Raw genomic sequence first — 18,117 nt, forward strand, 5'->3', positions numbered from 1 at the left:
CACATTATTACTCTACATGTGTCTTTCTTCTCCTTGTTTTTTTTTGTGTGGAAATTAAGAGATTAATTTTGAAATGTACCACTATTATTTTCAATGTTTTTGAAAGAAGTCTCTTATGTTCATCCAGGCTGATTTTATTTGATCAAAAATACAATAAAAACAGTAATATTGTTACAATTTAAAATAACTGTTCTCTATTGTAATATTTTAAACATTTGTGCTGCTTAATAAAAAAACTGTGAAACTGTGGAAACTGTGATACATTTTTTTTCCAGGATTATTTGACGGACAGAATATTAAAAAGAAAAGCATTTATTTGAAACAGAATTTTTATAACACTATAAATGTCTTTACTGTCACAATTGACCAATTTAATACATCCTTGCTGAATAAAATGATTAAAAATTGCTGATCCCAAACAGCAGTGTACATGATTACATTACAATAAAAAGAGCAAAATAATTGTTGAGATTGATTTTGCTGGGCCTGTCGAAGCCTCGCAATGTTTATCCGTAGAAAATCCTTTTTCCAGTCCCACTAGAATCACCTGAAATGACCTTCAAGCCAGATCCTTCAAAAGTCATATCATCCACAAAATAATAAACACACAGTGCTTTGTGATATAAATTATTTATTTACATTACAGAAAAAGGACCCCATCAAGACAAACAAATTAACTATTGGAAATATTACCCATACTTAACCAAATAACAGGACTTGTCCTATCATGTTGTCCTAAAATTCTCTGTTTGTTTCCTGTGCCACAGGTGCAAGGCATCGTGTGTAGAACCCATCGTCCTCCGTCTCCATCCCATCATCCAGCAGGATGCAGTGTCTCTGTGGGGACGGAGATTGAGTTTTTTTATTTTTTGTTCAAACTATGTTTCCCATGATTCTCTGTTCACGAGCGGTCACGGCGCTCAAATGAGGCGGGTGGAGGCGCGCAGAGTGTTTTCAGAGTTGTAGTGCATTGTGTTCTGCTTCTGCCGGTTGATTCTGTTGGTCCGTGGGCACTTCCTGTGGAGGAAGCAAAAGGACGTCCTTATCATACATATAACTTTTTTTTTTTATGTATATTTTTATTGAGCAGATTTTTAAGTGACAATATGTGCATGGCATATGTGTAAAACATCAGAACCTGCTGTTTTTCTTTTTTAACAATACATATAACTTGCTTCCACCGGCAGCTCTATGTTATTTCTAATCGAAACAATGCCTGGAAGAAAAAAAACTCATATTTCAGAACTTTTGCTATAAAAATATCTTGTAATGTTTATTGAGAGTTTTTAAAAGATTGTTTCATGTAGGTATGCATCTGCATTAGTATTCATCAGACAGATTTCCACAGCTATGATTTGAATGCTCACCAAGGCTGCATTTATTTGATCAAAGATACAGTAAAAACAGTAATATTGAGAAATATGATTGAAATTTAAAATAAATGTTTTCTATTTTAACATATTTTAAAATGTAATTTATTCCTGTGATGGCAAAGCATCACTTCTAATCATGATCCATGAACATACTGATAACACTCCCTCTGATGCGCATTTCAGTAGACGGGTGAGTTATTTATTGCTACTAGAAGTGCTTTAGATTTCACTACCATACACACATCCTTCAACAATGACCTTTCACAGAGTGTAAAAAGACTCCTGCTGGCAGGACCTCGCACTCTATAAAGAGCTGCGAGTGTGTGTTATCTACACATGAGGTAGCTTTCCTTCGCAGTAGCACAACGTGCTGTGGTGTGTGTTTATGCTCACCGGGTAATACACAGCACCACTACACATATGATGGCCACCTGCAGAGCCCCAATGACAGACGCGATGAGGACGTAGCGGAGCTTTCCAGAGCCAGGCACCACGTACAGCACATTATACTCCTTAGTTTCACACTGCGGACCGCTGAATCCTGAGTGACAGCTGAAGAAAGAAACACAGCATTATGTACTCGTTAGATTAGATGTGTGTTTTAGTACTCTGTGGACTTATTTAGGTTGTTTTAAAGAGTCCACACGGTCTCTGTAATATCTCTATTCACGCACACAAACACATTTACATTACTTGAGTTCAAATCAAACAAACAAAAAAGTAAACTTTTTTTTTAGCTAGCTGCCAAGGAAAATTCTCATTTTCGTTTAGTTGAAATACCTAAATCTAAAATTAAATAAAAAGGAAAAAAAAAAAAAAGATTTTTTTTTTTTTTCAACTTTCATGGTTTGAACACTAGGGGGAGACAAAGTTCTGTGATATAGAGTTACATACACAATCATAAGAAGCTGTGTGCCTATAAGCACACACGTATTCACAGGGTATTTTTCTAAACGGGATATGCTTGAGTGATCAGACACATCATGAGTGTGTGTGTGTGTGTGTACCTGCAGGACGGTGTTGAGAGCATGTTGGGATATTCACAGTCTCCGTGAACACAATAGTTCTTATAGTGCTCAGGGCAGGGAATGTACAACCCTCTCGCCACCTCTGAAACCTCAGGCTTCTCCTCTATAATTCAAACACAGACACACACAAGTGGGTCAGAACCGCTGGAATCCAAGGGCATCTTCAGAATCACAGGACATACATGTTAAAATCAACTTTTTATTATTAAACACACATTCACCTGTGTAGTCTGTCCTGGCATATTGTCCATCTCCTGCTTTGGTGCCTGTAATCATGTCGCCTACAGGATAGAAATGAATTCAGATGTTAAAATGAACAGATCTGCCTCTGCCAGTCTGCTGGTTATATAATAAAACATGTTTTTTTGTTTTCATTTGTACATTGTCATTTTGAAGATGATATTTAGAAAATTGCTATATTCCAGAGTCTAATGATATGAACATGAATGGACTTGATTATGTAACAGTGATTTATAATGTTCATCTTTCCATGTGTTCTCTCTTGTTGTCTTATATAAATGCAAATTAAATGGAAGAAGACATCATGTAACAACATAAGAAGTGAATATATTATATAAAGTAATCATAAATGATTTTAAAATGGTCTTCTTACCCTGACAGTGACCCAGGAACTTGACCTCGATTCGTTCCTGCCGCTGACACGACGCTTCTTTTACCTGGCAGGGGTTGTCATAAGAACGGCCATCTGACGCACACACGGGGTTAAAACTGATGTGGGAGCAGTCGATGTTACAGACGCACCTGTGTAGGGAGAAACAACACAGTAAATGCCAATTACTGTCAAATCAAAGACGGTGAAAAAGATCATTAAATAAGTGTCACACCTTGTTTGATCAAGCTGTCAGCTAAGAATAACACTTCAGACATGCAAACTGGGGACTTAAAATAATTGCTGGAGGGAATTCAATGTTTCACATCTGATATTTAAGCTAAATCTTTAATGGCCTCTTTGGAAATAATGCATCTTTTTGGCCTTTTACCAATCTTATGAATATTAATTAGGAGAGAGAGGACAGGAATTGATGGAGAGGAGGAAATACTCAAGAAATTTCAGATTGGAATGTCGGCCGGCCAAATGAGCAGCGCACAACAACACAGCTCAAGGGCTGGGTATCATTGCCGATTTCCTGATTCAATTTCAATTCTCAAGCTCAATTCAGTTAAATTCCGGATTCATTCGGCTATATATCAATGTCCATTTTTCTTACACATGAAAGTGAATCTCTCTCTCTTCTAACTTAATAGAAAGATATTATTTTGTGGTACATTGTCTTTATAATGCATCACAATCAATACAGATTTTAAGAATCAATATCAAGTTTAACTGAAGATCGATATTTAACCCATATTTAAAAAAAAAATCAATCATTAAACTTTCCTTATGGCCTGCAGCAAATGCATTTATAAAAGTAAAATAAAATAAACAAAGTACTGATCAGGTTTATTGTGCCCCCGATCCGAGTCTTTGAATATTGAGTAACTGCCGATACCAAGTCCCGATCCGATACTTGTATTTTCTTAGTGGTTGGATGCACACTTCAAGTTATTAAAATCAATCCAATGTATACAGGGCTGTGCAGAGAGTTTCTCAGGGGCTTAACTGTAATAAAGGGGCATCTATCACTACAGAGTGTTTCCAATACACACACACACACACACACACACACATATATATAAATATATAATGTATGTATGCACTCACTGTAAAAAGACATTGGTAGATGTAAATAAGGTTTGTTTGTTTTTCAAGGGGAAAAAAAGTGGAATTAAGGTTAGAAAGGATGACACTTGGACTTAGGATAGCCGATACCGATCAGTTGAAAAATTGCTAAATCGGTCCTGATCTCGATCCTTGAGATCGGCTCGGGACATCCCTAAAACACATTTATACAATATAGTTCAAAAGGTTGTTTATTGTTTTTGAACAAAGTCTCTTTTGTTCAAAAAGGCTGTATTTATTTGATCAAAATTACAGTAAAAACGGTTATATTATGAAGGATTATTCCAATTTAAAACATGTTTTCTTTATTGTAATATATTTTTAAATGTAATTTATTCATGAGATGGCAAAGCTGAATTTTCTGCATCATTACTCTTCAGTGTCACATGATCCTTCAGAAATCGTAATATGATAATATGTTCATTTGGTGTCAAGAAACATTTCTTATAATTATCAGTGTTGAAAACCATTGTGCGTCTTATTATTTTTGTGGAATAAAAAAAAATATATCTATAAAAGAAAAATATAAAGAACATCTACACAGCAAAGTCTGTCCCACAAACGACACCTGCCAGGAATGGACAGTTTGAAGTATTTTGTGTATTCTAGTGTTGCTGGTATTTTCATTCAATCACACGAACACTTGTTTTTATGCCTATACAAGAAAATTGCTTTTGTAAGAGCCAGTTCTGCAAAGGGTGAACATTACGACTTTAATGTACACCTCTCCATCATGAGTGTGTTAAGCTCAGCATTTTCACAGGCATCCTGGGAGACTACAGCACTGCAACATACACAGATTACAATGGTAAAAAATACAGGCCTCTTTACAAAAGGTCTGCATCAGCGGGAACGATAACCTCGCATAAACATTAACTGACATTCATAATTACCCATTTGGCTTCGGGCTGAATGAATTACCATTAGAAACAGATTAACACCAACATCAACAGGGTTTTTATGATGTGTCTACTCTATAAATGTTGATAAGGGTGTCAAGATTGCAAATGTAATGAGTAAAGTCTTTTTTCATCTCCTCGGATCAGCGTGAAGCTAGAAGGGAAAGCTCGGGAATGAATGTGGATGGGATTGAATTGGATGCAGCAGTGATTTTCAACCTATAGCACATTCTTGAGACTATCATCTCAGGGGCTTAATAACTAGCACAAGGACTGGCTTAGCAACCAAAGCACTGCGAACACATCAGCGGAGAATAATACAACGCTCTGTTTCAAACGAGAAATGATGAGTTTCAATGCTTTGATGTTCCTTCGCTCGTTTTAATGGCTGCTCTTATTCACATACCTTCATTAGTGACGGTAATGAGCGCTTACGTGCATGCGCGTATGTACGGATGAAAGGCTATGCGCTTCTGACAAGGAGACAAAGACGCATTGAATAACGGACAAAGTTTCTTACATTTGCGACAGGCATGCAACACACACAGCCTTTGAATTTGTGTGAACTAGTCATTCATTTCTGCCTGAGAGAACAAAATATCTGTCATCTTGTCTTTACTGTGTATGTTATGTGAGTTTATTTGGTATTTCCCAGAGGAGTTGAAACACAAAGTTCTGTCATGAAACTGTAGATGGCACATGCTGATAGGTCCTTGACCCAGTCTGCTTGCAGTCACATCATTCTCTGTTGGGCACAGCTGATTGGTTCCTGCTGTATCAGTAGCCAATGAGCTCGCTGCTCAACATTCAAATCCTTGCCTATCATTTGTTGCAGCAGTTTGCAGCGTGCTTTCAGAAACCCTCCACCTTCCCCAGCTCCACCTGTATAGATCTGCTGCAGGGCGATTCATGTATGTTTGCACAGCATCAGCAACATAGCAGATCTATTCCGCCAAGACCAAACACATTAACATTGTCACATTCATTACAAGGCCAAACTCTCCAATAGTTGTCATGACAGATACGCATTTGTGGTCTGTCTCTTCAGCATTCAGGTATTTCCGCTGTAGTTTCTCTCTAAAGTGTGTATGAGTCATCTGCGTGCCACTGCAGGAACATGTTGAGCAGAAATGACAATTACACTGCCGTCCCCAGTCACTTCTCACTGCAGCAAACAAACGACAGTATAATTATAAATCTGTCATTATTTGTATGTGTGTGTGTGTGCTTTTCTTTCTTCAACTTTCCTTTTTAATATTTCCACCCTGCCAGTGAGCTTTAGTGGAGTAAGGAGCCGTTTTGTATTCTGGCACTACTGGAATAATGTGAACTGACTACAAATGTGCAGATAAAAATATCTGTTTTAAATAGAGACGCTGACTGAATTGAACTATGGTATGAAGTCCACTCAAGGGCAGCTTTGATTGTTTGCCATTGGTAATTGAGATCTGTAATGCATTGTGATTTAGATAAATGCCTGGGAACGCTGAATGTGAGATGAAACAAACAGGCGCAATGATATTGAGATGTATTTATTATGAAGCATTGGTAATGGTCACACAAGCACACGCGCACACACACTTGCTCTCCAATGTGACCATCTGTAGTGGTCATAAAGGCTAATGTGTCTTCAGAGCATGAATATTTAATGTCACCTCTCACGTTCTCTGGACACACACACTGCAAATGCACTGCATCAACAACACACACACACACACACACACACACACACACACACACACACACACACACACACACACACACACACACACACACACACACACACACACACACACACACACACACACACACACCAAAGATTTCCAATAGCAAATCAAGTAATAATGGCTTTGCGAGTGAGTCTAACTGAAGGGATGAGATTTCCTTAAAAATGTAGGTTGCTCGGATGGTAGCCTCTGTATGTGTGTGAGCGTGTGTTTATCTTGTTGAGTGAGGGGATATGTCTTATTGATTTGTAAGAGCCATGTGGTTTCTCTGTTATCTAAACTTTTCCAGCATGGCTGGCCTGTGGGCTTCCTGTCTGTCCAGCTGCCCTTTACTCACACTCTCTCTCTCTCTCTCTCTCTCTCTCTCTCTCTCTCTCTCTCTCTCTCTCTCTCTCTCTCTCTCTCTCTCTCTCTCTCTCTCTCTCTCTCTCTCTCTCTCTCTCTCTCTCTCTCTCTCTCTCTCTCTCTCTATGGCTGGATTATGATGACAGAGTCTGTACTTGTTGAGGATCAATGTCAGTTTTCAGGGTAATTTGTAGTTTAGTTTTGTTTCTTTAACCCAATGTTTCAAATCTATCTATCTATCTATCTATCTATCTATCTATCTATCTATCTATCTATCTATCTATCTATCTATCTATCTATCTATCTATCTATCTATCTATCTATCTATCTATCTATCTATCTATCTATCTATCATAATTTATTCAATACCTCAATAATATTTAACAACATGCTGACGGAAAACTATACTGAAATTCTATCTTTCTGTCTCTCTCTATAACACACACACACACACACACACACACACACACACACACACACACACACACACACACACACACACACACACACACACACACACACACACACACACACACACACACACACACACACACACACACACACACACTAGTCCTAAACAACAGCCAAACAAATCCGGTGCTTGTCACTACACACACAATCAGTGCACAAACACACACTGACATGTTATTAATGCAGCTTATAGCACTGATTTTATTTATAATCTCTCATCTCATTTTTTCAGTAATCCTTTCAAATGATGCAGGAAGATGGAAAAATGGAGCGAGACTTAAAAAAAAAGGACTTCTGATAGAGGTAGAGTGTTTTTAGGTGGAGGAACAGTGAGGTGAGTGAGTCATCTGCAGTCAAGTGTATCAGAGCGAGGGGCCTGTCATGGGACCATCCCTACGACTCAGGCATAAATGCCTCAAATTGTGCTGATATCTCTGAGGAGGGAGAGGCCGGGCTGTTTTATTCTGATGCCTCCAAACACCCCAGCTCTCCAGCCAGAGCTTGTTGAATCTTTAGTGAATCTACAGGCTGTCTTTGCCAAGGCCGACATGTAATTCCCTTTAGACGCCCTGAGAGAGATAGGCAGGAGGGAGGAAGAGAGGCCTACTTCTATTAAGATTAAAGGGCAGTCTCGTTCCTTCTTGCTGACAGTTTGAGCTGTTCACTGATGCCCAGGGCAATGAAAACCTCCTCTCCACATCCACGTGTGGATTTTAAATATATGATGTTTTTTTTTTTTCACGTGTTTACAACTCAAATAGATTCTCTAGAAATTATAACCATTTCTCATTGAATATAACATAAATATGTTGTCAGAAGAGCAAATTGACTGCTTATAGTGGTTTTCTGCTTATTTGTTATTGAATATTAATGAGTTATCAGAGCTGGAGCAACGGAGCTAAACAGCCATTCATCAGCAGAGATGAAACTGTCATAATTGGCCTTGTTTCTTGCTCATTTCTCGGACAAGTTCTCAGAGTTCAAATTAAAAGAACTGAGATTCTTTGAAGTATGTGGACGAATCTCGTATATAGCCTAGTGTCCCATATTCCATATGATATTACAGTACCAACAAATCAAACAACCAACTAATCTCTTTGTTACTGACCAGAGAAAGCATTCACATTAAATAAACATTTATTGCCTCAATTTATTTAAGACTGGAGTAATGATGCCGAAAATTCCGCTTTGTCACCACAGGAATAAATTACATTTTAAAATATATAAAAATAGAAAACAGGAATTTTATATTGTAATAATATTTCTAAATATTACCATTTTTTATGTATTTTTGATCCAATAAATGCAGCCTTGGTAAGCAAGAGACTTTCAAAAACATTAAAAGATACCAACCCCACACTTTTGAACATATTCAATACAATGAAAGTACATGGACACCAGGGCTGTAAAGGAAGATTTTAAAGGCAAGAATTTTGTCAATGACAAAACATTTTAGTCAGTTTCTCACAGAAATGTTAATATGCCCCAGAACACGTATAATACATATAGTATATACAGAGTGCCCTTTTTGGAGCTTAACAGCCTCTGGTCCCCATCAGCTTTTCAATGTATGAAATAGAGCAGTGTGAACATTCAATCTTCTTCAGTGTTCCGCAGAAGAAATTACGTCATAAAGGTTTAGAATGACAATACAGTGAGTATATGATGATTTTTTTTTCACTAAAGAAATGCTTGGCTGGGCATCTTTTCTTTTTATTCAGTCTATTTTTTTAATTATATTTTTTATCCTGTATTAGTTCTCCTACAGTTTGCTTTTGTGCGTACCAGACATCTTCTGCATCCACGTCACACTCCGCTCCAAACTGGCAAATGTCACAGGTGGACGTCTCCTTCTGTCCATTCTCAGCCGAACCCTCGTTCCCTGCTTGGATACACAAAGACGAGACAAGACAGCGTAAGCTTTTAAAGGTCTGACAAATATTATTTGGGGCAAGATGAGCAGGCAATCACAGTCCATCTCTCTCTCTCTCTCTCTCTCTCTCTCTCTCTCTCTCTCTCTCTCTCTCTCTCTCTCTCTCTCTCTCTCTCTCTCTCTCTCTCTCTCTCTCTCTCTCTCACTCTAACACACACACACACACACACACGCAAACATGCATGAATAGATGGAGAGACAGAGGACAAACATAATTCTCATTCTGCCTTTGTCTCTGGTTCTCATGAGAAGTTCAAATCCCCCACTGATCTTTCCTCAGCCTCACCCCTCATTTCATCATGATGATTTCTGATATGCCGCTCCTGCTCCCTGGCGATAGAGGCTTCCCAGGAGCCGAAGCTTAAAGCCCCCCTCTATCGCATATCTGCCCTCATCAGTGGACGGGGAAAAGCAATCCCGTACGCCATGGAATTTAAATTACGTCTCCTCCTCGGAGGATCATCATTCCCCTTTGGATCCTGACCCTCCATTATGAAGTGCTATTTTTAAAACTTATACCGCAAAGACAGAGAGATGAGAAAAGAAAGGCAGAAGGATTAAAGGAAGAAAAGTAAAAAGAAAGAAAGTTAAACGTTAAAGTCACAGGTGTTTCAGTAATTATTTTGCTATATTTTTTGTCCCTCTATCGAATCTTTTTGAATTTTTTCTTTTATTTCACAGATCAAAGAAAAAAAATTATGCTATAAGTTATTTTAAACTGTTTATACAGCAAAACAGCAATATGAGAAATAGTACAACTGCTCAATACAACAGTTCAATAAACTGTTAATATTTAGTCCTTTTAAATTTAGCAGGATAACATCATTAACAACATAAAGTTAATTAACTTACATTTTAGACACAATAGTGCCAATAATTTGTGCATTTTGCCCCACCAATGAAAATAGTTAGCATCAAAATGAAAATAATCAACTGTTGTGTCTTGATGCTAAATGAATCAGTGTTCTGACGAATCTATGGAGTAAATTATTCAATGATTCATTCATTGTCATTTTTTTAGTTTTGTCCTGAATGAGTTAGTATGATTCAGTGACTCACTCACTTAAAAACAGCCACTTGTTTTGTTCCTCAACAAATCAGTGATTAGAATGAATCACTTGAGAGAATGATTCAAAGACTCACTCAAAAGACACCCACTGGCATAGTGATGCAACCTGCAGAGCCACTAAAAATGCCCATATATTAATACTGAGAGTCTGTAAGCTCAAAAACAGACAACCTAGAGACACAAACAACGAAAAGTACAAGTGAATTCATGAAAAAGAGTAAAATAAATGTCCCTCCAAAACTGTAAGTATAAGATAATTTTACTTTATTTTGATTACTTTGTGTGAAGACAATGGCTACCATTAAAATCAAAAGTATGCACCAATAGATCAAGCTTTGCTCCAAACACATCTCTTGTCCCGCATCATGACCGGAGCTGATTAACCCAGTGCCCAGCTTCTCCCTGAGTTGTGGCTGCATGGACCAAGGGTCTGGAAATGAGAGACGTGTCAGAGGAAAGGGGCAGTAACGGTTATCTCCAGCTTTAGATGGGACCCTCTGAATCGATTTTCCCTGACCAGAAACACAGTCGATCACCAACCCCCTCTGCTTTCAACTACAGCCTCTGACAAAAAAAATAAATCCTGTTTAAGAATATCTATGATACACTGTGTGTGAACACCCAAGGTCAATGATTGATTTAAAATATATTTTGGGAATAATGGAAGGTTCTTAAGTCTTTGTTGTTGTTGTCTTTAAAGTGCTTTTAATGTTTCATAACCTTAAATGTCTTTGCGTTATACATTAAAATGTAGCAATCTGAGCACATGCTGAGCAGAGGAATAGGTTTTGCTTTAAATGGTAGATGGAAAGGAGATACTCAAATGAACAGAAGACAGATGGTGAGTGTCCAAGAAAATGGCTCTTAATGGGACAAACCTACTTGTGCAGAAACTAAGGAGAAAGGTGGGGGTGGATTTAGGGCACAACATGGGCTGTCAGACAGATGATGAATGAAGCCACCCATCTCCTGCACAGTGTATGGAAACTGACCTTCACAACAAGAATGAGGGTAGCATTCCAGTCTGAGTTGGAAGAGCTGTATATGAACTAAGATCACATCATGAGAAGTAAAAATAGCACCAAGAGACTGTAGAAAAAATATTTTTCCTAATCAGTATATTTACCTTGTTTTCCAGTGAAATACATATCAACATCCTTAAAATTAGATCAGTTTTACTTGAGAAGTCCAGAGCCCAGCACGAAAAAAAAGAAAGAAAAAAAAAGGTGGTCATGATTTAACTAAATGAATTAAATGTGGCCATAAATCCATGGGAAAGAGTCACATCTATATTGTATTTGATTTGGCTGAATGGCAGGGTTTAGTGCACAGACAACTCAAAACAACCACTGGCTAATTTTTTTTTATTTATGGCCACAATATCTAAATGTGGGGCTCCATAGTCAAGACTGCATAAAAGTTTTATTTTCAGAATTTACAATTTTTCAAATTTACATTTACATTTACATTTATTCATTTAGCAGACGCTTTTATCCAAAGCAACTTACAAATGAGAACAATAGAAGCAGTTAAACTAACAGTAGGACAACAATACGTAAGTGCTATAACCCCTCTCAGTTCAATTTTAGTGCAGTTTTTTTTTTTTTTTTTTTTTTTTTTGAATAGAAGAGAAGAGAAAGTGTTAATTCTACTGAATCAAGTGCTGCCGAAAAAGATATGTCTTCAGCAGTTTCTTGAAAGTGGCTACTGACTCAGAAGCTCTGGTTGAGTTAGGCAGATCATTCCACCAACAGGGAACAGCCATTGTAAAGGTCCGAGAAAGAGATTTTGTGCCTCTTTGAGATGGTACCACAAGACGACATTCGCTAGCAGAGCGCAGGTTTCTGGATGGCACATAAGTCTGAAGTAATGAGTTTAGGTAAGATGGAGCAGTGCCAGTGGTTGTTCTGTAGGCAAACGTCAGTGCCTTGAATTTAATGCGAGCGGCAACTGGCAACCAGTGCAATTGTGTGAGGAGAGGAGTGACGTGTGTTCTCTTCGGCTCATTGAAGACTACTCTGGCTGCAGCATTCTGGATCAGTTGTAGAGGTTTAACAGAGCAAGCTGGAAGACCAGCCAGGAGAGCATTACAGTAGTCCAGTCTGGATAAAACAAGTGCTTGGACAAGGAGTTGTGTGGCATGCTCTGTAAGGAAGGGCCTGATCCTCCTAATGTTGTGCAAGGCAAATCTGCAGGACCGGGCAGTTCTAGCAATGTGATCTGTGAATTTCAACTGATCATCAATTACAACCCCAAGGTTCTTAGCTGACCTTGATGGAGTTATGGATGACGAGCCTAGCTGAATGGAGAAGTTGTGATGAAGTGTTGGGTTGGCCGGGACCACAAGTAGCTCTGTCTTCGCAAGGTTTAGTTGAAGGTGGTGGTCCTTCATCCAGCCAGAAATGTCTGTCAGGCAGGCTGAGATACGAGCAGCTACCGTCGGATCGTCAGGCTGGAATGAGAGGTAGAGTTGCGTGTCATCAGCGTAGCAATGATAGGAAAAGCCATGTTTCTGAATCACAGATCCTAGTGATGTCATGTAGATGGAGAAGAGGAGTGGTCCAAGCACTGAGCCCTGAGGCACCCCAGTAGCTAGATGTTGGGTCTTAGATGCCACACCTCTCCACGACACCCTAAAGGACCTACCTGAGAGGTAAGACTCGAACCATTGGAGTGCAGTTCCCGAGATGCCCTTCATCTTTAGGATTGACAGGAGGATCTGGTGGTTAACTTAAATTATAACTCTAAGAATATTAAGTGGTTTGCTTTCAAACATGATTGTTTTGCAGTGCACATTGTACTGTAGATCGTTTCGTTTTACCCCATTTGCACCAAATGCTCTTAGAAAAATTGCATTGTTTCGTTCATGAACATGAGATGAAAATGATTCTCCTTGCAATGTACACAATGAACGAATGGATGGATGATAACTCCTGGGTCATCTAACAAAAAGCAGCTCAGAACACGCACACACACACCATTTGTGAAATGGAAAGAGTTTAGATCAACGCTATCAAATGTTAAACATTTGGTGAAACAAAAAAGAATCATGAGACTCTCTTTGTTAAGCTCTTCTGGGACTCCAAAAGGTCACATTTTATCATGCATATACTTTGCAGTTTAAAGGTTAACATGTGATTAACATGTTACTGAAATGCAATGTTCTATCAGCCTACTATGAAAAAACAAATGTGTAATGTAAGAAAAGCCTGCATTCCATATTCTCCCTGAAGAGATGGCTACACACAAGAACACGATGAGCTCTTGAGGGACAGAAAGGTCAAGTGAATCTCCACAGATGGAGAGGACACATTACATCTTTGAATCAATAGAGAATGTAGGAAGCATAATGCTTACAGTGGAAAGATGATAGCCTGAAAGAGGATCTTTGGATTTCCACTGATCTCTACGAGCTAATGATGCTTCTTCTGTGCGGTTAATGTGACATTTAAGCATTACGCATGATCCACAGAATCGTCTTAATACTTACTTTCTCGAGAGAATCTCAGAGTGATGATTTTTTTCCCTCCCTTTGTATTGCAGTAAAATGTCATTTTTTTTCTGGCAATGATTGCAAAATTCGGGGAATGACTGAATTACAAAGTGTTTGTCCATCAAAAAAGGCATGTGCATGAGTAATTGACTTGAGCTCAATCCGGCAAGTAAAAACACTACAAATATTGTAAATCGATTAGTTAGAGCTTTTACATGTGCATCAGTGTAATGAAACTCTTCATTTCAAATGGGTATATGAGTACAAATGTTATTTTTAAACCATTTAAACCTTGTTTTTATGTATTTTTTTTTTAGAAACAAAGGGATAGTCTTTTTTGTTTGTTTGAAAATATTCAATTACCATTATTGCATTGTTGCTAACCATTACTGCTAGTTCCATTTAAATTTCATGTATCTGTCATCTCTACTCATTATTTTTAACTTATTTTACTTTCAGAGGATTTGATTACTCATATTTTGGATGGATAATTTTGTAGTAAAAAATTTAATATATGACTAAACATTTTGAAAGGATGTATATTACATTTGACCTGCAAATTTGTCTGATAAATACATACCAGGCTCTCAATGTTCCAATCATGTAGTCATCAACTGAGTCTTCACCACATTGGGTCCATTATAACCCACTTCACACAAATAAGGCTCTGTGAGTAACCCTGTCCAATTGGGAAAAGCATGTCGTAAAACCCACTCTGGCACTTTGCCTCTTCTATCCACACCTGACAGCATAGAAGACCTTGCCAATGACCCATTTGCGCATGTAATTACAGCAATCCGCTGACGACGGTGGCGCAGAGCGAAGGTGTCTAATTTTGTGGAGTGCTCCCGGGGCTCTTTTCTTCCACTGGCTGACAGCTTTTGGAGAGCGTTTTGAAAGCGAGATGAGGGTTTGAATTGGCAAGAGCAGTAAGAGCCAACGTGCGAAATTCAGGAAAGAAGGCCTGAAACGGGCTGCCCTTCTTCTAGGGATTAGGGAAGAAGAATTAGGAGAGGAATTACGGCTTAAAACTTCATTTTTTCCAGCTTTGACCAGATTAAGCGCTGCTCGCTGAAAGTCTTCCATTGAGCGCCTATAACACCCAGCAGAAGATCTACGAATCAGTTTCACTCTGGGTCATTACAGTGCACTAAGGTCAACCGTGTAAAATAAACACACAGATTCCATATCACTCAGAAAGACTTTTACCATCACATATAAATTAAACGTACATCCCCCACAGCACCATTTCACTTGCATTTGATACAGCTGTGTTGTGTCTCTCCATTATAGTCCTATGAGAAGTGCTACGAGGTTCAGAGCCTCTTACATTCACACATAAACCAGCACGTGTTCTAATCTCCAGCTCTGACTATGATCGGCCCCTGATGGCACCCATAATAACACTCGTGATGGAGCCACTCTCAGTAATATAATGGAAGAAGAGTGCAGGGGAAGGAAAGGAGATGAAAAGTAGAGGATGACGAGAAATGAGAAGAAAAACAGGATGGAGAGAACACCATTTGATGTTTGTGGTATGTAGCACAGAGAATGAAAGAAATAAACTGCAAGGAGAGGGTTCGAAAACAGATGAAGAATGAGAGACAAAAGAGACAGACTGAAAGAGAAAAAAACACAAAGGGACAGAAGAAAACATCTCCAGCAGCTAAGCGGTCGATGTACAGTCAATAAAGTGTCACTTTCTGCAAGCTAAGAAGCCAGCCTTGATGAAGGGATCTGACCAGGATCGAGGCTGAAATTAACATTTGGATTAATGGCCATATCAACTAGTGCTTCACCCACTGGATGACCTTCCCTAAACCACACTCTCATATTAGACCCTAAAATACAACAGCTAAAAAAAACAAAAAACATTTTCAAAAACAGAAGACTGCTGAATTTTGAAACTTTGAAGGAAGATAGGCTCCAGCTTTCTGCTATTTAACAAAGCCTGCATTATACTGTGGTGTTTCCACTTCCTTGTGGTCTTTATTTTCATGAAATGTTGAAATGTCCATTAAATGATTTACACTCACCTTAAGGATTATTAGGAAGACCATACTAATACTGTGTTTGACCCCCTTTCGCCTTCAGAACTGCCTTAATTCTACGTGGCATTGATTCAACAAGGTGCTGAAAGCATTCTTTAGAAATGTTGGCCCATATTGATAGGATAGCATCTTGCAGTTGATGGAGATTTGTGGGATGCACATCCAGGGCACGAAGCTCCCGTTCCACCACATCCCAAAGATGCTATATTGGGTTGAGATCTGGTGACTGTGGGGGCCATTTTAGTACAGTGAACTCATTGTCATGTTCAAGAAACCAATTTGGTTGGTTTGGTTGGGCACTAAGGGGCCTAAAGTGTGCCAAGAAAACATCCCCCACACCATTACACCACCACCACCAGCCTGCACAGTGGTAGTCTCAGCCTCAGACGTCACGCCCACGGAACGTTGGCTAAACGTCTGATGCATATGGTACACTTAACTGGAAACACTTCAGGAATGTCGAAGTCGTCATCTGATTGGTTGAATTTTATCGGATTTCCGGGGGGCGCGAGTGTCGCGTTTGTTTTCGGTCCGCCGGGAAACAAAGCGCAGAGCGCAGACGTGTGATTGCGGAAGAAAAACTGTTGTGTTTACATGAGTGACAATGAGCATTTATCAAGATCAGCTAAACGTAGGATTCTCAAAAGTATGCGAGGTTCACGGCATAGACTCTTGAAGTTTTCTTCTCCTTCTTTGATTTTCTATGCTGACTTGTTGCACGCAGGTCTGTTGTTGTGGGGACATTTCAACGCCCCGAAACGTGACGCTGAACGAAACGATCTGTAATTGGTTGTTTTACATGTCGGTCAAACGGCCTTATGGGCGGGCCTTGGCCAAAGAAAGCTGCTATGAATTCCAGACCTTCAGCCGTCAGTCTGAAGGTCTGGCTACGCGAGACTAGCACAGTGGTAACAAGGCATGATGGATCCATGTTCTCATTCTGTTTACGCCAAATTCTGACTCTACCATCTGAATGTCTCAACAGAAATGGAGACTCATTTTTCCAGTCTTCAACTGTCCAATTTTGGTGAGCTCTTGCAAATTGTAGCCTCTTTTTCCTATTTGTAGTAGAGATGAGTGGTACCCGGTGGGGTCTTCTGCTGTTGTAGCCCATCCACCTCAAGGTTGTGCGTGTTGTGGCTTCACAAATGCTTTGCTGCATACCTCGGTTGTAATGAGTGGTTATTTCAGTCAAAGTTACTCTTCTATCAGCTTGAATCAGTCGGCCCATTCTCCTCTGACCTCTAGCATCAACAAGGCATTTTCGCCCACAGGACTGCCGCATACTGGATGTTTTTCCCTTTTCACACCATTCTTTGTTAACCCTAGAAATGGTTGTGCGTGAAAATCCCAGTAACTGAGCAGATTGTGAAATACTCAGACCGGCCCGTCTTGCACCAACAACCATGCCACGCTCAAAATTGCTTAAATCACCTTTCTTTCCCATTCTGACATTCAGTTTGGAGTTCAGGAGATTGTCTTGACCAGGACCACACCCCTAAATGCATTGAAGCAACTGCCATGTGATTGGTTGATTAGATAATTGCATTAATGAGAAATTGAACAGGTGTTCCTAATAATCCTTTAGGTGAGAGTATATACATATATACAGTATAGTTTTTAATGACCTTTTTCATTGGTCATTTGATCCAATAAAATAAACAGGCGATTTTTGCTGCTGTGCAAGTTTTGCAGTTTAATTTCAATGAATGGATTAAGAACATGAAGCTCTTGTATCTTTAAAGATCAAGGAGCATTTGATTTCCTTATACAATGACCTCTTTATGCCCCCCAATAAATTCTCCCAGCGCACCCCCTGCTGCAGTGAATCATGTTTGTCTGAGCAGAAAGATGCTGGCACCTTGTCTTTCCATCTGAACTCCCAGACACAGTGGGGTGGCACAGAGAGCAGTTGAGATGTTCCAGCACTGTTGGTGCCAATCTTTGCCATCAAGCCCCACTAATCCTTCTGGCACCACAGTGCCAA

At 39.2% G+C, this 18,117-nt stretch overlaps 1 protein-coding gene across 2 annotated transcripts in view; it reads right to left on the minus strand.

The window, feature by feature from the left end:
* Positions 1-296: 296 nt before the first annotated feature.
* tmeff2a (transmembrane protein with EGF-like and two follistatin-like domains 2a) overlaps positions 297-18,117 on the minus strand; it is a 61,647-nt gene continuing 43,826 nt past the window's right edge. Inside the window, exons 5-10 of one of the 2 annotated variants that reach the window (XM_056252008.1) lie at positions 9,370-9,466; positions 3,015-3,163; positions 2,623-2,682; positions 2,381-2,504; positions 1,767-1,925; positions 297-1,017 (exon numbers count right to left, since the gene is read on the minus strand). In XM_056252008.1, coding sequence (XP_056107983.1) covers positions 921-1,017; positions 1,767-1,925; positions 2,381-2,504; positions 2,623-2,682; positions 3,015-3,163; positions 9,370-9,466 — 686 coding nt within the window. In that variant the 3' untranslated portion in view covers positions 297-920. Of the gene's footprint in view, positions 1,018-1,766; positions 1,926-2,380; positions 2,505-2,622; positions 2,683-3,014; positions 3,164-9,369; positions 9,470-18,117 lie in introns of both variants that reach the window. The other variant, XM_056252007.1, reaches the window with a different exon arrangement.

The sequence above is a fragment of the Rhinichthys klamathensis genome, unplaced genomic scaffold (assembly GCF_029890125.1).
Source record: "Rhinichthys klamathensis goyatoka isolate OS25496 unplaced genomic scaffold, OSU_Roscu_1.1 h1tg000090l_1, whole genome shotgun sequence".
Taxonomy (NCBI): Eukaryota; Metazoa; Chordata; class Actinopteri; order Cypriniformes; family Leuciscidae; genus Rhinichthys; species Rhinichthys klamathensis.